Source organism: Strigops habroptila, chromosome 2 (genome assembly GCF_004027225.2).
Source record: "Strigops habroptila isolate Jane chromosome 2, bStrHab1.2.pri, whole genome shotgun sequence".
Classification (NCBI taxonomy): domain Eukaryota; kingdom Metazoa; phylum Chordata; class Aves; order Psittaciformes; family Psittacidae; genus Strigops; species Strigops habroptila.
Genome location: NC_044278.2, coordinates 28,165,532 through 28,192,514, shown reverse-complemented (window position 1 = coordinate 28,192,514; position 26,983 = coordinate 28,165,532). Strand labels below are relative to the sequence as shown.

Below are 26,983 nucleotides of genomic sequence, written 5' to 3'. Positions count from 1 at the left end.
CAAAATCTGCATTCAGGTAGAAGGAGCATCTATGTACTTTTGTTTTGATTTCAGACCAAATTATGAGAAAAGTAGTGCAATGAGAAAGAAATAATGAAACTGTTGTGGGTTTGTTTTTTTTCCATAGCAAAGCATAGTATTCCACATTGATGTTCCCTTTAAAAGTGCTTATAACAAGAAAGGATTACCATCATCACCATATACACATATACGCATGAGCAAACATGCTCTCTATCATTCAGCAACGCATTTTCTTCTGTTCTTCCATTTTATTCGTTTGCCTTTAGAAGGGAATGATTAATGGGTGCTACATAAATAAAGAGCATTGCACAGCTACTCTACTAGAGGCCAGCCTCTTCTGTAAGTCACCCATCTAACTGCACCAATGAGCAAACTCTAGAAGGGACACTTCCACCACAAGCTGACTAAAGTATGACAACTGCAAGCTAGGAATGACAGAATAGAGGCATGAAAATGTACCTACAAATGCAAAAAAATTGTGAAAGCACATTCAAGCGCTATTTCTGTCTTTTTTTCTCTTTTCTGCAGACAAGGCGCACACAGCAAGAGAATTAAATTACCCATACAGCTCTCAGTTACACTTTCACTTAACAGATGCCATGTTTGGTAGATTGATTAGACTCATTATGACAGTGATTTCATTAGCTTACTGATTCGTTCAGTTTACACTTGTTTTCCCTCTCTTTACTGTACAATGTTCACATGTACCATACTTCAGTACAGTCTAATGAACCATAGAACCTCAGATTTCCTTTTGTTGGACAGCATACTACACAAATTAACTCAACTACCCTTAAATTTAGGGCAGTAATGTTGAGATAATGGGTCTGCCTGTTCTCATTCTCATTCCTTATGAAACAATTGTTTGTAGGGGCCATCTTTATATTCTGTCCACATAGGTCTGGGGATTGCAGGCAGCTGGCCTCACATTTGCCCTCCCATTTTGGTGCATGGCTAAAGTGATGCCTTCAGGCATCCAAACTGCTCAGCATCTATTCAACCATATTTTGAAAGCAGGAGACCTGTTATTCTTCTCAGGTCAAAAAATGGCATAGACACAGTGATTCTCCACAATGCTGTACTTGAAAGTTAAGACACTACCTCTGGAAGGGAAACGCTTGCTGCTAAATTAGGGCATCTCCCTTTCCTGTCTATGCAGAGGGAAAAAGGAGGTCAGGTAGGAGCCTGGACCATGCAGGCTGCAACCCATAAGCCAGCCAACAGCAACATCAGAGGAAAAGGTCTCCAAAAATTCCTAAAGGCTGTCCCAAGATTCAGGGTTCAAACTGATTTCCTGTGCCCAGATCTCAGCATGATGAAGCAGCGGCAGTACCCATCACCTGCTTCATCAGTAAGAGAGAGGTGCTGCAGGTGATTCTCAGCCCCACAGAGGCTGGACCCATGGGTCTGAAACATACCCTGTTCATCTGGCTAGGAATGGAGCAGAGGTTGAAAACAGGTGGGAGGCACTCTTATCAGCAAAGCTGTGACCTGGACTGAATGCTGAAGGTTTGCTGTTTGCACGGCTTGAGCATGTCTATGGGACTGAGTCCTTCAGGGCACTGACACAAAGAGATGACACGGTTCGTGAACACCAAATTGGTTTTGGGTGGAGGACAGTGGTTCAGACATTCAGGCAAAAGTAAGTCATCACCCGTAGGCATATGCTACATCAGGTATACGGCAACTGAGTAAACTGTAGGGTGGAAGTTAGGATCTTAGAGACTCTCCTCTTAGCAAGTCAGGACAGAAATTTTGGGGTACTATCAAATTTTTAGCACCAAAATTAGGCTTTAAGTTGTTGTCTTTGCCTCAGTGTTGCTTAGGATCTTGACCTGCAAGCCAGTAACTCCTACAGTGAATCTTCTGCAGGTACTAGATTGTGTATGAGACATAGCTGACGGGCTTTGATACAGGAAGGAGATTTTATCTGATCAAATATATACACATATTTCTAAGTGAGTTGTTTGAGGCTCTGTTTACAGTCACTGGAGAGGAACTCAGATCTCCTGGGCACAAAGTCATCCTATTGCAGAATCAAAAAGAAGTCATACGAATCATTATAAAAAAAGTGCCCTTATTTATCTCCATTGACTGTAATGAGAGCCCAGGCTGGCTGGCTCATGTGTCAACTCTACACTGCAGATAATTAAAGTCAAGCAAGATTATTTCTAACCAAAATGGACCACAAGTATCTTTCTTTTTCTTTTTCCCTAAACGGTTGTTTGACTGGCTGTGAGATTTGTTTTCTGCTTGCATTTAGTCATGTATTCAGCACTGTACAGGTATTCAAGATCAACAACCAAGAAAGCAAGATCATTTAACTCTCATCTTTCTCACCATGGTTTGCAACCTCACATATTTATCACAAATAGGCATAGCTTCTACTGGAAACGTAGCTTGGCTTTTACTGACAAACAAGGAGAAGATCAGAACTACCCGTCTCATGTTCCCATTCCAAGGTCTGGAGCCAATTAATCATATGATCTACACCCCAGGCCACCCTGCAAATAATGCATCATATGCCAGCTTCTAATTTAAGGTCTTGGGTTTGACCATTTCAAGCAAAGCATATTCAATGGCCAATCCTAACAACTTCTAGGATGGAGTCACAAAAGCGATCCCAGAAAATGCACTGGGATGCTGTCACACTAACGGAACCGAAACACCAGAGCTATCCATGTTTTAACATACATAAGGTACATACACCTGGCAGGCTTTCTCCACTCTTTCGCACAGTACCTGTTTGGATATGTGACATTAGGTGGTGCTCTTCCAGGGTAATTCTCATTAAGCCATCGATTTGCAAGTGCCTGCTGTATGTTTGGTCTCTTTGCAGGATCTGGTTCTAGTAGAGATCGTAGAAAGTTTATGGCCGCTGTAAAGAAATCAAGAAAAACACCCCAATATGTCATCTGCTTTATGGCTTAACACAATAGCTGAGTTACTACAGGTAAGGTAGCCTGACCAAGAGTATACCAAAAAGGAACATTTCCCTACAGTATGCTCTAATGTTCTTGTGAAAAAAGGAAAAACTGATAAGGGATTAGTAAGTAAAATAAACAATGATTTATAATCACAATGATTTATAGAGTCATAAAAGAGAGGAGAAAAAGCACCTTTTGTTTCAGAGCATGTTTGAACTTTACGAGCAGGTTAGCCAGAACTCGTATGAGTACAAGAGGGTGATGCCAGGTCAGAGGCAAATCACTCAATCTGTGTTTTAAAGTAGAAGGAGATGGTCTGGGAGTGAGTGGAGGGGAAAGGAGGGATGCAGACCGAGAAGGGAAGACATGGAGGTTTGGGCTCCCTTTGACATTATAAGGACAAATTATCTCCTGGCTTCCATCCAACCTACAATCACTTACAGGAGGTTTTAGCCAAATTACAAGAGTACAGTAAAATTAATAGGCTCCATTCTGTTTTCAGATACTGAACCTTTAACTTTCAATGACATTCAACCATCCCTCAGGAGTTTCTTGCAAAAGCTCTCCAAAGTACTTTTCTGATACTTTTAAGTCATGTACTTCTTACATGATTAAGAGCAATGAAATCAAGTGATCTGCTTAAAGACTCACATGAAGTGCCTATGTGAGCTGAAAATAAACTCTCTTTTAACTAGGACTGGTCTTTATTTCTCAAATTATCAAAGCTAGATTTAGTTCATCAACTTTTCTCCACCTTCTCCCACAGCAGAGCTGAAGTTTCCCTCCTACGCTCTCCTGAGCGTGTTGTGTCTACTTGTCTCCTTACTCACGCAGGTGCCATGGGCAGTGGCAGCCCAGGACCACTGCAGCATGGGACAGTGTCCTCTGGGATGTGTCTTCTGGGTGCAGTACAGCCAACACAACTACTTCAGATCAGTGCAGGCAAACCAGACCCCTTAAAGGCTTGTGTTACAGATCAAACTGGATGTGCTAATGCCCCAATGCCAGAAAACTGCAGTATTATGAGCTGGTCTTCCCATTCAGCTTTACAGGTATTTGGTCTCATTGCCATAGCATGCTCACACAGCATCACGCCATCCCCTACTCCGAAGCAATGCAGCCACAATGTGTCTTCTCCACCAGCAATACAGCAAAACCCTTCTGAATTCCTATTCCCATGTGCAATTTAAGCAGAATAATATGCCTGCTGGTGAGGCCATGATGTCCTCATCTGAAAAGGGCATAAACATTAACCTAGGCACAGTGCTGCTGCCCTTCACAGGTTCTCTCTGTGAGACCGTTACCCTCCTCTGTGTTTGCCTGGCTGTCCTCCCGAGCATTTTTACCTCCCCAAGCCCACCCACATCACCTCCCACTCGCAGTACAGGACAGGACAGCTGGGCTGATGCACCAGGGCAGGGCAGCCGATAAGTTTCTCCTCTTGCACAATAGGTGCCAGCTCCTAACAACTTGCGTAATCTTGGCATTCAACATCCTGCAAAAATCAAGCATCAGCTGGAAAGGACCCTGGGAGACTACACATTTCAATGCAGGCCTACCATCAAGAAGCTTATCTGTGGAAGAGTGAGAGTTACAATTATGTATTTACTGGTTCAGGTAGGCATCAGATGGATTTTTTCTAAGCTCTCGCTTCATAAATCGCTGATTTATGTGAGATAATTTACTTAAATCTTTCAAAAAAATTCTGTAATTCTCCTACAACAGCAAACTTGTGGAAGCAGCAGGAAAAGCCTGTATCTAAGCCCATAAACCTGGAAACTGATGCTACAGCTGCTCTTTGCATGCTCAAAGTATAACTCTTGGGTATGGAACCCCCACTATGGCAAACAACAAAGCCCTTGTTCTTCCATTTCATCTCCTCTCTCTCCAGCACTTCCCCTATCTCTGTGTTAGAAACCACGTGTATCCCACAGGTTCAGAGCAAAATAAATAACCCTTCCCCAAACCAACACCTTCCCCCTCCATCAACACCATCCTTGGTCCTCAAATCAGCTAATGTCTCCTTAAAAAACTTACTTTCCCCACCTGCCTTGGTAAAAGGCAGACTAATTAAGTGAAGCTCGTGAGGAACCATGGAGATCAACAGCTCCAGACTGACAGAAACTAACCCTGGAGAGAAGATTCCCCCCCAGGAGGCTCCCCGGCCAGCCAGACCCAGGCAACATGGAGGAGAGGAGTAACAGCACCTTGGCTGACTTGAGCTGTTAGATGGCAAGAAGGGAAGCCTTTTCCAGTTAGCTGAATGGCTGCGGGACAGCAAAATTGTCCCCCAGGGAGCAAACATGAAGCTGCCCTGTCAATTTTTGGACCCACTGCATCTGAAGCCATTTTTTCTGCTGCCCCAAGTAGGCTGGTGAACAAAGGGCGCTGTGAACTTCCCCACCAGGCCCTCATTATGTGAGGCCTTGCTTATGACAAGCTGGAGGACAGCACTAATCTGATTAACTGGTGACCTGCACTCAGTGGAATTCTGTTCCCATGGTGTAACTTTGAACAAACTTTTGTCTCTTTTGACAAATGAGAGACCAGCATCATGGGAAACTACATTTCTCTCTTAACTTCCTTGAGCGTACTGAGCTCAGTGCTGACCAGAAACAAAATGCTCTTTAGGTGGGGATTACAAGACCTGTGCCATCTTCATTTTCCTTCTCATGAATGAAACCAACTTAGTGTCTTGTTCACACTGCGAGGGTGTGCCTGGTTATAATTAGGTATACAGGTATTGCTTACAAAACTGGCTGGAGAAAATGCAACGAAGTTATTTCACAAGCCATGAGTGAGCTCCACCTAATAAAATCCTTCCTCCAAACTACAGGGATGGATAGACGATGGCTTTTCTTCTTGTCTCTACTTTTATTTCCTTGTTCCAGAAGGAAGACCATGAGCATACAGAAGCTGTAAACTGAGGAAAAAAGGAATGTGTGCAAGGTGAATACCAACTTCCTGAGCAACTGAACTCTGCTCACCTAAAATCAACAATCAGATAGCTGTGTTGCTTAAAAAGCTGAATGAAAAATTGCTTCCTAAATGGGAAAATCAAACACTAACTCCAAACTTTCCCTGTTGCTACACAGTTGCTTTGGGTGCTCATGGTTACCCAACATTTTAACTAACACAAATAAAATATACTCTTGCTTAGTGATACGACTGGCTACTTTTACGATGGGTCTGTGTGTTCAGTAACTGTGAAATTAAATATTGAAAGATAACGTACTGAACAAGCAAAACAGACTCCTGCAAAAAATCTCTATATGTGAATTTACAGAAAAAGAAAACCCAATTAAAGAAAAAAACCCGTAAGTATAAGAAGTTAACAAACACAACAATTTGCAGAGCAGAAGAGCAGAGTTTCTACCTACTGACCCGTAGCCTAACCATGGCAAGAACAAATGTCATCTTAAATCACAGTTTGCCATGTCAGTGAATGCAGAAGGCCACTGACTTAGATCAAGAACCGATGCGTACCTTTGTGCACAGTGAGTAAAGGTTAACATGTTTAAATCTATTACATTAATTTGACATCACCTCTGAAAGTTCAAGCTGCTGTAGTTCTCACAGGGTAAACAAAATATTGTTTTCACTGAAGACCATAGTGTCAGTGAGCTACAAATGCTTCAGAGAGGCATTTGTGAAAAAATTTGATCTCCATTATAAAATGGTAGGATGAATGAAACAGTAAAATGAAACCTATCAAAAATAAGGTTATCTTTTTTCCTGCCCACAGTCTGGTCTTCTACAGGCCTTTCGTGAGTGATTCAGCCTTTAACACATGAGTTGTCCCAGTGAAGCCAGTGAAATCTCCCACTTACAGACAACTGAAAGAAAATAATGACTGGGGAAACAGTCCATTGGTTCAAAGACACTATACAGCCATCATATATCTGCTCTTTAGTGGTAAAAGCCTCGCTCTAGGAGGTAAGTTCAGTAAATTTTTTGCCAAACTTGGAAAATGTTTACCATGACATGCAAGTCCCTGAATTCAAACGTAACTTTGCAACCATTGCAGGATTTGGCATCTAGATCAGTACATCATGAAGGAGTCAGCATAATCTTTCTTTTAATTTACTCACTGGGCCTTTAGAGCATCTGCTAGAACATTAAAATAGCCATTTTGTGCAACTGAATCCTAACGGGAAGTCTCCAGAATGGAAACACGAAATGCTCTAATTGCGTGAAATAGACGGCAAGCCTTGCGGCATCCCAGCTCACTTGTAAACCTACCACTTTACAACATGCCAGCAATCTGAACTGCTGGCAGGAAAAGTGTACTTCATACAGATGCTGAGTGAACAAGGAACAACATATTCTGCTTGATCCATGAATAACCTGTGTGAGAAAAACCTTAATTACCTCTTTCTTCCATATGCAGGTAAATCTCTACTTGGAGAATTCATCTTGTGACACAACTTTTAAGGGCTTTTTCTTATACCCCGTAATGACAGTTGTCACCTTTAATGTACTGAGTAAAAATGTATGATCTGTTACCCTTTTTCTATTTGCAATCTTTTAATTTTATTGAATGTTCCTTGTAGACAGGCTGCCAGATGAGAACAGAAGCTCTCCATGAACAAGAAATTTAGCATACAAAAATAAAACCCAACTACAAAACAGAGTTTGTTCCAAATGCTGACAACGGTCTTGCTATAAGCTGAAAAATGATTCTGTTGCTTAGTGACATGGCTTTGAAGCAGGAATTAATATTTCTAATGTTAATACATCAACAGTTTTGCATTTCGTGAACACACAAAGGTTATCACAGGTCACCATCCCAAAATAACTTTCTGTGTGCATGTCATTATTCCATAATAAATGTGAGGTCATTTGAGGTAGCTTATCACTCAAACCTAGTCACGATATGCCCAAGAATCTGTTATTCCTAAATAATGTGTTCATGCATCCATACCCTATGCTTAAATCATCTAAACATGCAAAACTGACCAACTACTCTACAAAAGCAATTTCACAGAATTTCCCAGGTTTGTTCTTCTCTCATATTCAGCACAACTTTGGACTTTTCCAGTTTACGTACAGAAGTCAAAGCAAAAGGAGTTATAGTACAGCAACTCCTGCAGATCTTTTGGAGGCTAACATGAAGAAAAAAAGTATTTTTCACAATTAACATGCCATGTCAGCAGCATGACTCACAATCCAGAATTCAACACAACAGTTCTGGCCAACTGGATCTGAACAGGTCCCAGCACACCCCCTTGATTACCTGAAGAGAGCTGGGTGGGAAAAGGGTTCATTTCTTTGTCCACCATTTTCTGGTATAAAGCTCTCAAGCTGAATGGCTCAACAGTAAAAGGTAATGTTCCAGTCAACATTGCGTACATGTTCACCCCACTAAAAGAGAACATATTGAAAAAGAAATCAAAATGATCAGGAACAAGGAAAAACTTACGCTTAGGTTTTAGTGACTGTACTTCATCTTTAATGTCTGACAGCTATTAAAAAAGACCAAAAAAGCTCTCTTCTGCTGCATTTGGGGAAGAATTCCCAGAGGTTTGCTCATGGAGGTCACACAATGTGTAGGACATAAGCTGGGAGCCACAGAACTGAGCCCAGCTCTTAGGCGACTCCTCAGCTAAATGCCACACCACGATTAAGTCTCTCCTTAGGCTGCATAAACGTGCTGCTTTTGGAGGCCTTATCCTGATGCTGCCCTGGGTGAGGAATGATTGCTGACACCAAGGGGCACATTGTGGGTCCTGGTTTAGTGCCCAAAAGTGACCTCCATGACCTCTGATGAGGCCCAAAGATCAGGTGTGAAAAATTACATTTTTCGGAGCAGATGCCTAGCAAAGTCAGTGTTGAAAAGTGGATTGGCCATTCGTGGTCTTCTTCCTCTTAAAAGGGCTTTAAATTCAGTTTGAGTAGAATTTCTCCCTTTTGAGAATTTGTCTGCTAAATACATGTATGTGAACAGAAAGAAACTAAACCGGTGTGCTATCATGAACTGTGATCACAGACACCATTTGTTCAGCTATGGGAAAGGATAGGAGTTAACCATATTTTTTTTTAGTTAAAAAAGCAGGACATTATTACTGGAGAAATGTAAATGGTTTGCAAGAATGACTGTGCTCTGTTTGCCTGCATTGCTCAGGGTTGGTACTGTCAGCCTTGATGTGGATGGACGGCCCACTGCTGGAGTAAGAAACTCAGTAGCCATACAATGATTTAGCTGTGGATCTCCTAGGAGGGCAGACTGAAAATTAGGCTTTAGCAGGGGAAGTTCTAAAGATCCCTGAAGCTCAACAGGGGACCCACCAGGTCAAACTGAGAGATTAATTTAACCCAGGTTCTAGTCTAATTTATAAACTCTCTCTGCCAATCTTTCTTAGCAGTATTAGTGCTTATACAGCGCTTCACATTTTCCAAGCTTTCCAAATACTTCAACTTGGGAATTACCTTAATTCTGTTATTTGACTGAAATTTATACAACATTATTAGCCCCACTTGGTGAGGGAAACTCTACTGCTACTAAAGCAAAAGCTAAAACTCGGCTGATTTCAGCTAATTCTTCTCCAGGTCTGACAAGGATAACCGACATCATGTCCATGGCAAACAGGAGGGTAGTAGGAATTGCACAATCTATAACAGTATTGCAGGCAAATTCATTGACCCCAAAACATCTTGGTAGTTTCTTCTACTGCTGGCACTGGAGACTTCTGGCTGCTCTTCTGCTTCAACACTAGTAAGCTCACAAAACCTCACAAGTTTCCTGGCCATTTGTATTTCTCCTTTAACGACCGTGTTTTCAAAGTGATGACTTGACTTGATTATCACATTTCCTGTCAGACTTGACTGTGGATAGTACACAGAGCCCACATGAATGCTTGAGGATCCTCTGGGGAAAACAGAAAAAGCTGTTGGCCCCCTTATGCCAGAGCCATGTCTTCTACTGTGTCTGAACATCACTGATAAACAGCTGTGCTTTACTGCAGTCTTTCTATGCTTTACGTTCTAGCAATCTATATACAGGTACATAAAAGATGTATTTCAGAACAAAGTATCTGTGAAATTTAGTTCAGATGGTCATGCTGATTAAACAGATTGTCTTGCTCAGAGTATCCAAATACACGAATAACGTTTTTCATTTGAGAAATGGGTAATGATAACAGTAATAAAAATTGCAAACTAGAGAAGTAACTCACATGGACCAAACGTCTATTTTGGGCCCATACTTTTTCCTTGCCAGGAGTTCAGGGGCTGCATATGCTGGGCTCCCACACTGGGTGCTGAATGGATCAGAATAACCCAAGATGCCTGCACAGTTGCTCAATCCGAAGTCTGTGAAAGGCACAGAGATAGAGTTATGAAAGAGACAGATACAGTAAAACCACACTAGAACACAAGGGAAGAAAAGCACGTTTTTTTCCAAAAGCTAAGCAATGAACTGCCTAACAAAAAAAATCAGCCACATGCAAAAACTTTATATAATTTGTTTCTCTGAGGTGCTAAATAACCAGAGATTTCCACAAACAGTAAAAAACCAAAAAAGTCTTAGAATATGCAGTTATCAGTTTCATACACAAAGCAACTACATTTCACTGGGAACTTGAATGGCAACAACCAGAGTTAAGCTTGTCCCAGGCACTATGTGACATGCATGGGGCAGAAAGCCACCTCAGGCTGTCTTAGATTCCATACTGCAGTGTTGTGTTGTGTTACGTTATGTAGAGGCTGAGTTTAAGTGGGACTTCTTCAAGATTTTCCTCTAAATTGTGCAAATGAACCATAAGATTTAGGGTGTGTGTGGGGGTGTTTCTGGGACTACTGTGGCAATGCACAAACTAACAGGGTTGGAAAGTCAGCATTTCAGCTCTGAAATAACACAGGGAAGTCTTGGAGCAAGAAGGCAAATATGTTGGTTTGGCTTCTCCCTGCCTAACTTCTGACTTGCATTACTGTATTTCTGGCCCCTGGGTGTATCTGTCACTCTTTAGAATGCAATAATAAAAAGGGACTGGGAAAGGCTGGCACCATGAGCTGCTGGAGACAAGAGGAAGCCTCTCTGTACCAAAGGAGGCTGCAGTTTCCCAAGTGCTCTCAGCCAATCCAAGACCAGGCTGGTGCCAAGAAGGGTGTTCCCAAAATCTCCCCATGTCTGCTCCAGTGCTGGTATGGCTGCAGGCTGAGCTGGGTTTAGGGAGGGATCTTAAAAATTAAACGACTAGTCAAAGAAAGAAAGGCAGGCAAGGTGCAGCCAGGGGAGTGCAAGCCCACCCTGTCTAGTGGTAGCCCACGCCTGGCTTGGGAGAAAGCAATTATGAAACCACAGCTGACATATAAGGTGAGGAGAGGTTGCCAAGGGTCTGGAAAGGGAAATCAAACAACCTGACGTGATAAGGGGAAGAAGCAAGACAAGCTTGTAAGGAGGAAGATGACATGGGCAAAGCTGACAGGCTGGGAGAACAGCCTTTGCTGCAGGGCAACATATCGAGCAGTAGCGGATCGAGGGAGGTCACAATCCAAGATGTTCGCATTTATTAATAGCTTGTTATTGATGACAGCTGCAACAACAAAAATACTCCTATTAAGAAAACTGATATCTGTTTTGTTTCTCCTTTTTTTTAATCCAGTCTTCTTAAGAACTCCCAGAATGCATGTGTGTTTAAAATTAAAACTGTCTTATACATAGATAAGGCAGTCAGGAGAAGCAGACTTCTGAATCCTCTTCCTACAGGCTTGTGTCTTGCATCCATGTGTCTTGTAAAATAGTAGCTTTCTGGGTGTGTTACCCACCTGCCTGGCTGGGCTAAAAGAATCACATCTTGCAGGCTGAATGTAGCTCATGCAATACTCCCTCTCCACAGACTCTTTAATTTGGGTCTCACTCCCTTATCTGCCTACTTATTTGCAGAAGACTTGAAGTAATGGCCTGTCCTTCAGCTTTTACCCCACGTTAAATTTGGCTGAAATCAGACAGGAGTTCCTCAAGGTATTAGAAGCGCACTGTCAGGGCACCCCCATTAGCCTTGCTCCTTTACAAAACTAGGCAAAAAAAATTATAATGCATTAAAAAAAATGCAATTATAAAGATGACTATGTGAGCTGGAGTGCCCAAATGACTGCACAGTGCTTTCCACTCGACTGGCTGCATCTCTGAGAGCAAGACAAGCCCAAGAGACAAGAATCACCACATTTAACATCTAAAGAGGCTCACAGAGGTTTTGCTGGAGAACACTGTCAAAGCAAGGGAGGATCAAGACAATTTCCTTGTCTCTGATAGAAAACAATTGTCTCTGGACACTGCTTAATAATTTCTGCTAGATATGTATTATCTCTGGGTCTTATACAAATACTTCCGAGGATCCATTTACTTAATTAACTTACTTATTAGCTATGGCCTGAGATGACCTACGTCAACTGTAAAATTATTTTTAAAACTCCTAGAAATAGTATCTCCACACAGTGCTATTCATGGCCTTTACTCTACTGTATCACACCACTGCAAAATTACTTGACTGTAATATAACATTTTACAACTCAAGTATATAAGGGCTATATTCTGTGATGGTGTAAATCAGCACCCCTTTACCATTATCATGGGAGGTATAGTCCAGTGGAGGTTTTCATTCTCTTACTTTTTTCAGCTCATTCATTTAATCTAGGGTGGTATTCTCTTTTTTTCTTTTTCCTAATTCCTGCTGAAATGCAGAATGCACACAGACATCCATACTGGGGATAGGCATTTTATCGCAAAAGAAATGGCAATATTGTTATTAACACTGTGGTAGCACATTGTGATTGCAGTGTGATTTTTATTAAGGATGCACTGCTGATCTTGATAAGGATGGTATTACTACCAGCATTGATAATTTCACTGCCATTCCTGCCTCTGTCTGAGGCTTCCTTTCAAAAAGCTAAGCTAATTACAGAACCCAGATCAAAGGCCACACTTGGTTTTCCAAAGTAAATATTATGACATGGAAACTCCACCACCCCCACTGTTCGTGCTATCGAAGTATCGCAGTACACTACTCCTCTTTAACGCCTCCAGGAGATCAACATTAAACTATGGATATACAATTATCTCAGAAGCTGTGACAGTTGGAATAGGGAAAGAGCTATTAAACCACAGAAGCCTTAGTACCAAGCTTGTGGATGAGCCTGACCAGAAAAGCTCCATAGAGCTCAGCAGAGCTAGGTATTGGCAGGATCCTGTTGGTGCCATAGGTCCTTGAGCAGAACACCAAGGACTCTGCACGGCCCATGAGTGGCTTTTCACAGCATCCTTTATCAGACACCTACCACCGTGGGCTGGTAAGACGAAGAGACGTGAATTATTTCCACAGTTTCCCATCCTGATGTTCTTAGATTTGGACTTGACAGACAGCTAAGTCCACTTAACACAGCAAAAGGAATTTTTCTAATAACGCTATCTAAGAACATACTATAAAACACCTTGTCATGTAGCTAAAAAGAGTAACAAAAGCAAGGTGCCATTAAGCAGCTGAGTGAGGAAAGGGACTCAAGGGATTCAGTTCTGACTGAAATGCACAAAGAAGCAGGGCCTTTCAATGTTACTTCCTGGTACAGTTTTAATCTTCATTTCAACTTTTTGTTTTCCTTTATGGTGGGTTTTCTTCATTCCACAGTTATTAGAAAAGCAACATTTTATTAGGTACTACTAGTGTGTTTGCTGGTGCACAAGACACAGAGACCAAGCTCCCACACTAAAGCAGTTAACGTAAGCTGGATTTGTAGATTAAAGTCTCTTCTCCCAATCGTGAAAAGCAGCACATAATTCCTAAAAACATGTTCTTCGCTCCTGAAGAACCTTCCTGGATACAGTATGTGATGACACAACTGATCCAGCACATTTCTAGGAAGACAGACTACTTAAAATGTACTAAGCGCTGAATGAACTGAGTATGGGGACAGGCAGGGTGGTGGAAGATGAGTAAATTATCTGGTCTATTCCACCAGCCACAGATGAGTGCTGGAAAATTTTCCTTGTCCTGGGAAACCCTGGTGGCAATGGAAAGCTGTGCAGCAGCTCAACCACTGTTTCTGCTACCACCTGGAAATGAGGTGCTGGTGAGGAGAGGTTGCCCAGGGACCTGAGACTGGTTCCCACACAGCCCCTGCTCCAGCTTTCCCCACAAGCACAGCAAATGGAGCATGAAGAACAGAGGAACTGCTTCTTCAGGGTGAACAACCAGAGATCACCAGCATTGCTAGCAAGATACGGCATGAGCTGACTGTGATACTGCATCTGTTTTGATTTACAGAAAAATTATTACTAATAAAGCAACCTTTATATTTCTGTAACATACCCAGTTGGATGGTGGGATTTAATTGCTTTGTTTTAAAATACATACTGTGTGCAATCTGCTTTGCTTAAAACATCAGGCTGCAGACCTGAGGACAACTTATTTCAACTTTAGCAAGGCTATGGAAGATCAAACTGTCTCTTTTCTCTATTCTTCCCACACCACCCACTGCGAGGAGACCTTTCTATGCAACTGAAGCAAATGAAACTGCAGGAACAGTTCCGAAGTAATTTTTTGGCATGTGAGTTTTAATTGTACATGTATCATCTGATTAGGTCTGGATGTCAAGTTCACACACTGTTCTGTAATCAAACACCCAATAACGAGAAAGTTATAGAAATTCTTTAAATCTATCAGATGTTCATACAGCTCTGTTGCAAACCATCTGGTCTCACTTATCTGCTAAATCAAGATAATGGGTGGTAACCATCATTACTGATGAATGATTCATGGTAACATATCGGTATCCTCTTGACCCGTAGCTGAGGTAATGCAGAGTTCTCTTTTGCTATTATTTTGCCAGAGTCAGTTGATTCGCTACAGACTAATGACTAAAAGTCTGGGTAATATTTCCAAAGACTGAATTCCCTAAGTAAATTTTTAATATTTCAGATTTCATTAACCATCCTCTTCTTGTTTGTTTGGAGATGCATGTGCTTGACACGTTACAGTGAGCATCCATATGACCTGAATATTAAGTGTCTTTCATCACTTTTCAGATCATGAAACCTTTTGAAGAAAGAAAGCCGGTCAAGTTTTAAGTCTGCAACCACAGATCCTGCTATTGGCAGAAGTGTAGGCACGGAGATAAATATAAACAGATGTTTGGGGTTTATTTTATGAAGGGAATATATTCTTTTCAATGCGCACATTAACATTAATGGGCGTTATGCAAAGGCAGTGAGACTGTACCCACCAATGATTAACCTAAAATGTCTGCACAGCTTGAATGAATCATGTGCTGCGTACAACTGATACCCAAATACAATCAAGACTCTATCGTTGATCTTTTTTATTTTTTAACAGCCCTCTAAACCAATTTCATAGTGGGTGCTGGAAGCAAATTTAACGAATATAAATATAGGACCGAATTTTGCCAGCTGCTAAAAATGTGTGCAACTCCCACTGACTTCGGTGGAAGCATATGCATATGGGGGCAGAATCCAACCCTTAGTAAATATGAAATTATCAAGATAATAAAATAAATTACTTCTGTGGTGTCAATTCTTTAATTCTTTACAAAGTTCCTGACTTGAATATGAAAGCTGTTGGTTAAAAGATGTGGGATTATTCCCATACCCATTTAAAGCTGAATTATTTGGAACATTTTTTTCACAAGATGCTGTCAGGAACAGCTTGATTGCTATCTATACTCTCTCAGCTCCTCTCTGCAGCAACATTAGCAGTTGTCACATGGAGGATTATGAAGTCTCAAAACCTCTCCTTATAAAACTACCAAAAAATTAAAACTGGTTTCATACCAATAAGCTTGATATTGTTGTCTTCATCTAGCAACAGATTTTCTATCTTCAAGTCTCTGAAAGAAATAAAATATTTTGAGTGAGTCTCCAAAATAATGAAGCAGCTTCCCATCGCTGTTATCAGTGTATTTACAGGATTCATACATAATTATATGTATAATGAAAGCAGCACACACAGTTCTCCAATTCAGAGCAGAAAACCCCATGCATTGTCTGCTCTCCAGAGTTACCAGTACTTTCACACACAGTTTCAGACCTATTCTTCAGGCACAAAATGACTTTATAAACATTTGTCAGTACATCCTGCAATTACTCAGGTTCTTCAAATTTCTCACATACTTAAAATTTTGCAGAAATCTTAATACACCGGAAACATCTCAAACGTGTTTTTGGAATTCGAGGTCACTTTCTCATTACTCTTCACAACCAAAGGCTCTTCACTGGTCACAGCTGAAGAATAAACCTTCTTCTGCAGAGATATGATGAGTCAAACATCTGTCCTCTGCTATTGTCTACAGGGAAACCAGAATCAAATTTCTCTGGGGATGAAGCATACAGACTCCTTATAGATGTGGTCAGCACTGGTACTCCCATATGCTAGAGGTGAAAACTGAGTCTGAGGGATTGAAATGACATCCAGAAGGCCAGTAACAAAGCCAAGTGCCACGTTAGTGCTCTCTCCACTGTGCCACCCTGCTTGACTCCACACAGCCACTCAGCAGATCAGGGCCTGGACCAGTTTCAGGAGACAGAAGGTAAAATTAAAGTGGTATCCTTGTACAGGATGACTTGACCCTTCTTCTGATGTGCACTTCAGAGCATTGTTCGCTTTATATGTGAACATCCATCACTTAAGAACATGGCTGCACTTTCCTAATGTTGGATATACATGTTCTATCCAAGAAAAATATCCCAGAGATCACACACACACACAAAAACCCCACCCCAAACCGTACAAACTAAGCATTAATACGAAAAATCATTTAGGTTGCTACACTTCTCCATGACTTCTAGCAGTTGGCCATGTCTTCATCACAAGTATTCTTCCCCCACCCAGACATAAAACATTTCTGACAATGAGCGTGCTGGAATATCAATAGCTCAGGCTAGAAGCAGTGATGCTTCTCCCAGCACGCTTTGGAAAAATCTGGATAGTAAAGCCATCAGCTATAATTATGGTAAGTCAGTGACATCCATGGTATTTTGCCTTTGTAAGGCAAAAGGATTAATGAAGGATGCCCCTATTACAGATGAAGATATAAAACTTAATAAAATTAGACAAGTAAACCAACCAAACCAAACAAAGTACTTCCACAAGAAAAGATATGGGAAAGAAAGAAAAATAGCTGTGATCAACTCCAAGCCTTTTTTAAAAGGTTCCTCTCTGTTTCAGTCTATGCCCATGCTGCATTTCAAATAAACCTGAGGCAGAAGAGTACTTGCGGGTCGGATGCCACTCACTTCATTAAAATGACCACAAAGACTTCTCCAAACAGATGTTTCTACACACCAGTGATCATTTCTTTCAGATTTTCCTTGCTTCCCATGGGAAAAGAAATAGGGGAAATATACTCTATAAATCTACTGAAGGAGAATATTTTGCCAATTTCAGGTATCCAGGGGCAACATCCAGGCTTTGCTAGAGTGTTCAGGCGAACACATCCTAAGGAGAGGGCTGCCTTCTACACCAGTCCTCTTCTTGGAGAGGCAACCTAACTCAGACAATAAAGCATCAGCCTTAGAGACAGGAGAAGGGGATTATGTTCCCTCATTTGGCAATAACCCAGTGTGTTAACTTAACGAAACCAGCCACATTAAAAGTGACAGCTGATTTCAAATACCGTGGCAGAGATGCAACCACATTTGGCCATGTTTTGACCAAGACCCAGCCGACAAAGAGCCCACTCTCCAGCCCTGCTCCCACTCCAAGGGTGAGCACCAGCTCAGGGCTGTGCATGCCATGAGCCGAGCTGGTACCCATGGTGTCCCCCTCCTCATCCACAGGAGACTCCATGTGCCCCATGTCCTCCAAAATGAGCTTCCCTTGTAAGGCAACCACTGCTGCTGAGAAATGGCTTCATACAAGGAGACCATGCCCTGCCAGATGGATTCAGACCAACCCACTTCTGCTTCCCTCCGCTGCCAAAAAAGGGCTTATTTCTTCATATCTCACGTCTTTATTGCTTGCAGGTGGAGGTTTTCACAGACAGTGCAATTAGGCTCCAGAAAGATATTGGGGCCGGGAATTTAACAGGAGAGACTGCCAAAAAAAAAGTATGGGAAAGAGGGGAAAACAACCCAACCCAACCCAACCAACCAAAAAAACCCAAACACCAAGCCCCCCAAAAAACCAAAACTAAACTGAAAACAACAGAAGCAGATGGAGCTCCAGTTCGGGCCATACACTGCAAAGTCACTACAACATCTCAAAGTAAGGAGAAGGACCCTTTGGAAGCTCAGAGTAAACATCAGCTAAAAAGAGGTAAGACTTTAAAAATAAAGGCAAGCAAAGGGAAAGACGATAGCTGTAAGTTAAGGAGAAAAGACATGCAGACAATTAGAATAATAAATGAGTGATGAGGGCTAAACATCAACACCAGACATTTAAAAGGATTCAAGGTAAAAAACCCTAAAACTAAAGGTAAACATTACAGGGCATTTTAAAGCTATCAGAGGGAAAACCTAAGAATTTAAATACAGCATCAGTATAGAGTGCAATCAGACCTGGTTAATTAAAGATGTTTAGCCAGATGTCTGTTCTCAGGAGATTTGCTGGTAAGTGGCAACTGATCTAATAGTCCATACACATCATATTTTGTCAACCCACAATATGAAAGCACTTTTGAGTGTGACACTGGGAGAGAGACAACAGGTTTTCACTCCTTGATACAACCTAACAAGAAGATTCCATTTGAACCAGCTTTAGAAATGAAAAGCAAAAGCATGAGAAACCAAACCAAAAGTCCCCAGACTAAGCTATAGTTGCTGCACTGCTGCTGTGCAGATGTGGACATGTGGACAGGCGCTGTACAGGATACTCAGGCAGCCCAATACCCTGCAGCACACAGAGATTGCAGGACAGCAGAAGCGCAAATAGAGCCTGTGTGTCTGGACAAGATCGATGGCCTCAGGACAGAAGGGTTTTTCAGTGAATACTTTAGGTGACTTTAATGATGCACCAGATTACCCCCTATTTCTTTTTGACAAAAAGTGCAGCGGTACAATCCAATTACATATCTGCCTTAGGCTTATCCTGCAGACAGGACCGATTTCCCTAAACTTCCTAAATACTTTATTATGTCAGTTCTGTCCAATTCAAACTTTAATCATTTTTTACAAAGAGGCTTATCTCAGTTGCTGCTTTGTTTGAACGTTTACGTTAATTCATTGCAATGGAAAAAGTAGTACATTGCACCCGAAAGTGTTAGGGAACCCTGAATTTCATGCACTATATTATAAATTGTTTAACAAATAAAAGCAAATCTTATTTATTTTAGTCAGCGGAGTTTTTGAATGTTTTTAATAGCTGTATACTGCAAGGAAGAATGAGAGTTACCAGCTACAGAAACACAGTTGCTGGAGACCTTCAGTTTCCCTCCTTGAACTAAATCTGATCTTTCTCCTTACGGTCGCAGCCCCTCAAAAACTAGGACTAAAGGGGTTTTTCTTTCCCTTTAAGCAAATTTTTGGCATTCACTGCTGAAAAACTTCAAAATACCCCCAGTGATAAAATACTAAAAGAACAAAAAAATTTACCTTTTCTTGAGTTAGTTTCATGATGCTGAAAGTGTCTAACTATGGTACAAGTTAGTCAAATCTGTGAATAATGAAGTCACTCAAGAAAGACCAAGCTGCAGTACCACAATGTGGAGAATCAGCATATATTCATGCCTTGTCAGCTTGTGAAGCTAGCAGCATAGCGTCTACTTGAAAATAAGCCTTTTCCATCAGATAGTTTGTTTGGGAGTTTGTTCTGTTGTCGATGGAGCTGATCTGTCTCTGCCTTTGCTTAGAGCTTCACAGACCACTTTGGAAACCCAAAGTCCAGCCAGTGCCTCCACCAAGCAACACAAGCCTGCTCCACTGAGTGAACTACCCCAGCTTTAGCTGCCAGCTCAGCGTGCTTTTGAAAGCAGCTTATGCAGTCCCATTGCAGGCATCAGACCGCAAAATCGAAGTTTTTGCATTTCACACTTCATTTCTTGTCTGGGGGAGGAGGGATGAGAAGAAAGGTTTTACCAGCAAGCAGCTGCAAAGCAGACGTTGTTAGCTGCTGTCTCCTGCCTATTATTTTTAATCAGAACAGCACCACAAAAAAAATTTCACTAAATCACTCCTTAACTACCCAACCTGCAAGCCCACTTTGTAGGTCCATGCAAAAGCCGCAGGTGCGTTGGAATGGTTGCAGAGATTTGGGTTCATCATCATGTCAATATACACTTCAAAAGCTTTTTTACCAAAATATTAGTTATTGAGCCTGATTCTTCTATCAGACACAACATCACTGAATTCAATGTAGTTGCCTCTATAAAAGAGGAATTCAGTCTATTGTCTTCACTAAATGATATTTAGTTTGTTTACAGCAGAGTACTCCAAGAGAGAATGCCCAAAGGTAATTTTGAAATCTAACATAAAGTAGAAAGGCAAACCAGCTCTGCACTTCAAAAGGAGACTTTTTTCTGTAGTGCAGGATCTGTCATAAATATTGCATCAGCAGGCAGACTACTGGCACTTAAAATTGATAGGATGGAAGTTATCAAAGCCAACATGACAAAGTAGCGGGTAACAAAGCAGGAACCCTGTAAGACTCTGAGCAACTGGATCATATGGCAGCACCTTCCTCTGCTAGGGAAAGAGATCATGGGAAAACATATTAACTATGCTTAAAACCTGTGGGGTTTTTTTGTGTCTCTCAAACTCCAGATCTGCTTTTAATTACAAAATGGCAGTGGAAGGTACAAATATGCTGTCACGAAGGCAAAAAAGGGGGGAATACAGAAAGCTATCTTTGCTACCAATACATTATTAAATTCTTTTCTTTGACATCCTGACAGTAATTGCACTGAATGGGATTGAATTTTGTTAAAATTACTTTGAAAGGGTTGTTGAGAATTTCCTGTGGGATGCAGTGGCAAGCACCAAGGCTTTCACTTCATTTTCTCTGTTGTCCTTACACTCCCAAGGGGCTTATTGTTCATTCTGCTTTTTGACAGCATGAAGGCCTGTGTAAACACCCTCTAAAAAGAGAAAGCTTCACCAGATATTGCCATTTGGGTTTGTTTTCCTCTGTCAGAGGGAAAGATAAATATTCCTACCTGATTCACAGCTGAGCTTGTTGCAAGTATATTTTTAGCAACCAAGCAGCTTTCCTGATAGGAGGAATGAAACACAAATGATTACCTGAAATTATATATAGAATAGTTACTTTTTTATCAGTGAGCAGCCAAGGAGTTCTGCAGCCTGGAGACCCCTCACTGAAGATGCAGCTCCTGCACTCAGGAACTTGCAGTCTTCATCCATTGTAGTAGATAAAATATTTACAATTTAAAATACATCTATACAGTCAAACATGAGCTTGGGTTTTTTAACCTCTCTAAATAAAATGAGGTTTCTTGAAGGTTTGGTTTGTTTGGCTTTTTTTTAATTTTAGGCTGTTAACACATTAGTGCTTCTTAACAGAAGCATTTTCATTGCGTTCTGGGCCCCAGCTCTTTTCCTCTTTTCAGAAGGCTTTTCTACCATGCCAAGTCTTGACAGTACGTCATGAAGCTTACCAAGTTATGTTCATCAAATAATGTAAGCAAATTTCATGCAACTTACTTCATCTGGCTTTTTTCCAACCTGAGTTATAGAACATGGTAAGTCATCTATATTATTCCCTGAATAATGCAGACAAATCCAGTAATTTTTCGTAATAAAATAGTCAGTGAACACTTTCCAATGTTCTGCCTTATTCAGTGTGAACGATGAAGGCATCTGGAGAGAGACAAACAGCAGACCACTTTCTGGCCTAGGATGCCGTGTTTTGTTTCACACTCAGTGAATGCAAACACCCACAGATCACCACATAGATGAAAGTGCTGTTATTTTTACCTGCTTTAAAAATAACAACATAAACGACAACAGAACACTGCCATTTCATCCAGGGTGAGAATGAATCAGACTTCTGCACTATTTTTTCCCCTCTTCAGTCTGTTTTTAGAGTTGCCACAGTCAAAAGCCCAGGATGCTGAAGGACAACTCCTGGGGTAACTATTATTCTCACTCCCTCTTTTGCTTATGGAGAGCCAGGAGAATAAATCTGGATCACGCCACCAATGTTTTTCCTGAATCTCTACACTGCTCTACATACTTTGTTTGCAGAGTAAGTCAAGACATTCAATGGTTAAGCCAGAGAAAATACTTGCAGATATACTGCCTGTGAGTCTGTCAAATTTTATCAGTTTGAGCAGAATTGGACTTGCTCATTATCCAGATGGAAGACTCCCATAAAGAATCTCTGTGCCGCACTGTGATTTGAGAAATAGAGTGGATGGAGTACTCTGCCTTTGGGGTAAGGATTAATCCACTGCCACGGGGCCAGACAGACAGATCTCAGCTGCCAGATGCAGCAGAGCCTGTCAGTATTTCCAGGGCTGCTTCCTCCCTCGGTTCACAAAGGTCCCTCATGCTTTAGTCTCTGCAAGCTGTGCTGTTCACAGAGACAGCAGAGAGAAAGAAGTGTGAGGGCCAAAATGGCTGTGAGCTTGCAGCATCTGTATGGCAACTCAAGCTCCTCGGGCTCATGTTCTCTGTGGAACCCAAAGCCTTGCCTTCTTCCCACCACAGTCATTTGTTGACTCTATCTTGTACCTAGTGAACAAGCTATTTTTGTATAAAATGTGGGTTTGAATCTTCTCTGAAAAAGAAGGGAATCAAAGCCAAGCCTACCAACCCCCCATAAGCACTGCAGCCACTATGCAGAAGGTAAATTTTTCAGGGAGAGGAACTGCTGCTGCTGAACTCAGTATTGCTGTTAAAAGCTAAACATGTTCATCTGTTCCTGCCAGGTTTTTCTCTGCCCATCTCAGAAACTTTGACCTTTTTCCTTCCTCTCTCTCTGTACATACTGGATATCAATTGATCCCTTAAAGCAGTAAGTAGACTTCCTTTTCCAGGGCCCGAAGTGTGGGGTTAATAATTTAAAGAGGTCAGCAGGTCAGTTGTTAAGAGCGAATCTGCAGAATAGACCTGGCTGCTCAAATATTTATATTACAGTGGTACCAGAAATTTAGCTTGAGATAAGACGTCACTTGATACACCTGACAATGTATACCTATCCCTAATGGATCACAGGAAAGACGCAGATAGATTCAAGACAAAAAAAGCAGTTTTCAGAGCACATGGACTTCCACCAAGCCAGATGCACCCAACAGCATTGCACAGCGGTAGGCAGCTCAGCACACAGCTGGGCACAGCTGGAGGAGCTGGCTGTGGGCTGCCTTCAGGCAGTTTGCCAGCTGCCTGCACAGCAGCTCTGTGGAAGGGTGTGTACAACAGCTCCCCATCTTCCACAGACTCAGTGGAGCCAAGAAAATTAAGACCCAGACTCTCAAAGTATTCACGCGTCGTAACTCCTACAACATGCCTACATATCCTAAGAGGATGGGATATACACAACTTGCTCAGCATCATAAGGGAAGTATATGGGAGTCCAGACTTAACACCAGTTGGCCCAGTTTAGAAAGTGGAGCCTCCTTCTTGGGCAATACCCTAAGAAGAGAAGAGGAGACATACTGGGTCAGACCAAAGGTCCACGCAGCCCACCATCCTCCTGTGTCCACAGCAGCCAAGAGCCCCTAGGCGGAGAAAGGTACAGGGACAGGAAATCACATGTGATACCTCTACCTGTGAGATGAACTGAATGGTTGCATAGTCTGCATTGTACTTCACAGTCTTCAAACTTGTGCGGTCCTGTTGAGGCAATATAACAAATGGAAAGAGCAGCAGAAGCAAGGGACTTCTGTGGTCCCATTTAGGCCTCATCCCAGCTGTGTCATTGCAAGGCTTTGGGCAAATCAGTTCACCTCTCTATACTGCTGTATTCTACCACTAAAACAACACACACAACCACCTCCTCAAAGAAATAGTAAAATGATTCATCAGTTAATGTTGGTACAGATCTTTGAAGAGGCAAAATAGTGCTTACAGGGAAAGATCCCTCCTTTAGCAAAGCACAGGCTTATTTTTCAGGACATGGAGTCAGCATGGCTCCCATGTGCTTGCCTGAAGCTACACACTTACTCAAGTGCCTTCTGCAGATACTTTATAACATCTAAAAAATGGGCATCTAAACAGTATCATGAAGATTTACTAAAAAAGCTGTCAGGAATATGTTTTTATAAGGAACCCTCCTTACCATAAAATAAATGCCAAAATACCATTTGGAGGCTCTGAGATAATTTTTACCAGAGAGAGTTTTTAAGATTACCTGTGAACTACTCCTGCCCGGTGCAGATGTTCAACTGCCAGGATAAGCTGCCGGATATATTTGCGTGCTTCATGCTCCTCAAGTCTCTTCTTCTCGTAGATCTTGTGCATCAGGTTGCCACCAGGGCACAGCTCCATGACAAGGTAGTAGCTGTTTTCAGTTTCCAGTATATCCAGCAGCTGAGCAATATTGGGGTGGCGGATCATTTGCTGGATCTGCCCTTCCCGTCGCAGATTCTTGGTGACATAGGTGTCCTTTTTGGCTCTTTTCTTGTCAATTACTTTCACTGCCACCTAATGAACAAACAGAGGAGAGGGGGTTGTTAGCAGTCACACTGATGATTTATTGCTTTAACCTTGTATTAAAAAAAAAAAATCAAAAGGATGTCAGTCTCAACTGATACACCATGGTTTCAGGCACAACTCCCCAGGTCACAGAAATAGAGAGAAATAGCTGTTTTTCCAATCCCATTGACAGTTTCTTTGTTTATTCCCTTGTTCGATGACAGACAAAAGTTATTGCAAGCAAATAGGTAAAAAAGAAAAGGAGACAATCTTGTTAACCATACCCAAACTCTTAGCACACTTAATGCTGGGCATTTATTTTATCTATTTTCCCAGAAAGTCTTCAGCCTGGTGTTTACAAGTTTTAAGTCTCATTTTTGGCATTTCCTGGCTTTAGATATATGACTTCAGATGATACGCTTCCATGGCAAGTTTCTAACACTTGCCAAGTGTTAGTTTTGCATGATTAAACAGAATAAAAACATACTATGAAAGACAAAATAATTTTGGTACCACTCTGTTGGCACTTCTCCCCCCCTCCCCCTTTTTAAAATGTACAGGAAAGATGATCCCCTTGTGACTTCTAGAACTAAGCAACTCTGCAAAACTCTGTTTTTCTAATGCAAGTTCTCAGTGGCACACGTGCTCACAGCTGCCCAAGTCAACTGAACCCTATCATGAAAGTACATAATATAACTAAGGAGTCTCTGTACCACAGTCTACAACACAGCACATGCTAGTGCCTATCCAAGTGTTTTCCTTTTCATTGCTGGTGCAGAATGCCACATGAGAACAAAAGGTTGGGACCAGCTAGGATACCGCTCTGTTCTATGCCTAAAGAATCTGGTTCCTTTCATTGTTTTAATGGATTCACTAAACAGCCGCAATAAAAGTATCTTCCTTTTTCTGTCTCAAATTTATAGACACTTACTTTTTTATTTATTGGGATTTCTTATTTAGATCGGGTGCTGCAGACTTCCAGGTCATCTGCACCAGACAAAGACTTAACAGCTTGTGCCAAGCTGAGCAACAAAAGGCATCGTGAAATCCTTCTCCCAGGCTCCTCATTTCCTCAGAGCTCTACAACAAAGGAAGTCCTTCACTGCACGCACGCAGACCCTCAGCTCACCCATCATTACCCAACTGACAGCTGCTTGTTTGTCAGGATGGGGGGGGAAACACGGTGCTTGGTATTCCTGCATGACACTGAATTTTACATGATGTGGAAGAATCTTGTTTGCCTGGGAACAGGTCCAACAAAAAACACAGAAAATGCCATATCTGCCCCCAGACTGAGGCACAAAGATGCTGCATCCGCATCTTTGCTGTCTGTCTTGATTTGGCCTTGGAGGATCCCCCACATTACCTTACTACTACAGTGAGAAGGAATAACAAATGGGGGGAAAACCTCAAGAGTTTTATTTATCCTAGCCTTAACACCCAGAAAACAGCATTAGCCCAAGAGGCTTCCCTCCATCTCCAGCTTGTACAACATCCCTCCTCACTGCTCGTGAACTAACTACTCACAGCAAACTACATCATGACAGTCCACAGCACTGGGGCTAGTGGGCTTTGGCAACAAGGAGACAAACTCATTCATGGAATCACAGAATGGGTGAAGCTGGAAGGGACCTCAGGAGGACATCTAGTCCAACCTCCCTGCTTAAGCAGGGTCACCTAAAGCACATTACTCAGGATTGTGTCCAGACAGCTCTTGAATACCTCCTGGGAAGGAGACCCCACAACCTTTCTGGGCAACCTATTCCAATGCTCCTTCCCCCTCACAGTAAAGAAGTTCTTCCTCACGTTCGGGAACTGTCCACATTTTAGTTTATGCCCACTGCGTCTCATCCTATCATCTGGCACCAATGAGAAGAGTCTGGCCCCATCCTCTTCACACCCTCCCTTTGGATACTTATAAACATTGACCAGATCCCCTGGGCCTTCTCATCTCTAGGCTGGACAGACCCAGCTCCATCAGCCTTTCCTCATAGCAGAGATGCTTCAGACCCTTAATCATTCTAGTAGCCCTTTGCTGGACTTGCTCCAGGAGCTCCATGTCTCTCTTGTGCGTATCCGGCCGCCCTCCTAGCTTGAGAAAGTGCCAAGCACACATCAAACACATGACAGCTCCCAGTCCAACTAGCCTTACCTTTATTTTTTATGCAAGCAAAGGAAAGGTTAAATTACTGAGCATTTTGGTTTTCCTTTGGAGAAAAAAAGCCACAAAAAATATGGTCTGGAAATATGACAACAAAAATAGATCCATACCCTTTGACATGAACGCCTTGAATCAAAGTCAAGTTTTATCAGCAGAGGAATTGAAGAATAAAACTAGAGGAACTGGGCTTCACAGTCTCTCCTAAGAGCCAGAAGTCAGTATTGCTGAGCACGTTATTAGCTGGATAAATTGCTGCTGCTAACAGATCATTCTGATGAAATACCCTGGATAAAGAAATAAGGCTGAACACTACACAGGAGACAGCTGCCTGGGTGAAGC

The 26,983-nt window shown here is 41.9% G+C and overlaps 1 protein-coding gene across 2 annotated transcripts in view; it reads right to left on the bottom strand.

Annotated features, from left to right (window-relative positions):
* Positions 1 to 26,983, bottom strand: part of HUNK (hormonally up-regulated Neu-associated kinase) — a 57,706-nt gene that overhangs the window by 13,753 nt on the left and 16,970 nt on the right. For both annotated transcript variants that reach the window (XM_030477256.1, XM_030477257.1), the window contains exons 2-6: positions 24,200 to 24,492; positions 15,730 to 15,785; positions 10,124 to 10,259; positions 8,185 to 8,312; positions 2,764 to 2,899 (exon numbers count right to left, since the gene is read on the bottom strand). In XM_030477256.1, coding sequence (XP_030333116.1) covers positions 2,764 to 2,899; positions 8,185 to 8,312; positions 10,124 to 10,259; positions 15,730 to 15,785; positions 24,200 to 24,492 — 749 coding nt within the window. The remainder of the gene's footprint in view (positions 1 to 2,763; positions 2,900 to 8,184; positions 8,313 to 10,123; positions 10,260 to 15,729; positions 15,786 to 24,199; positions 24,493 to 26,983) is intronic.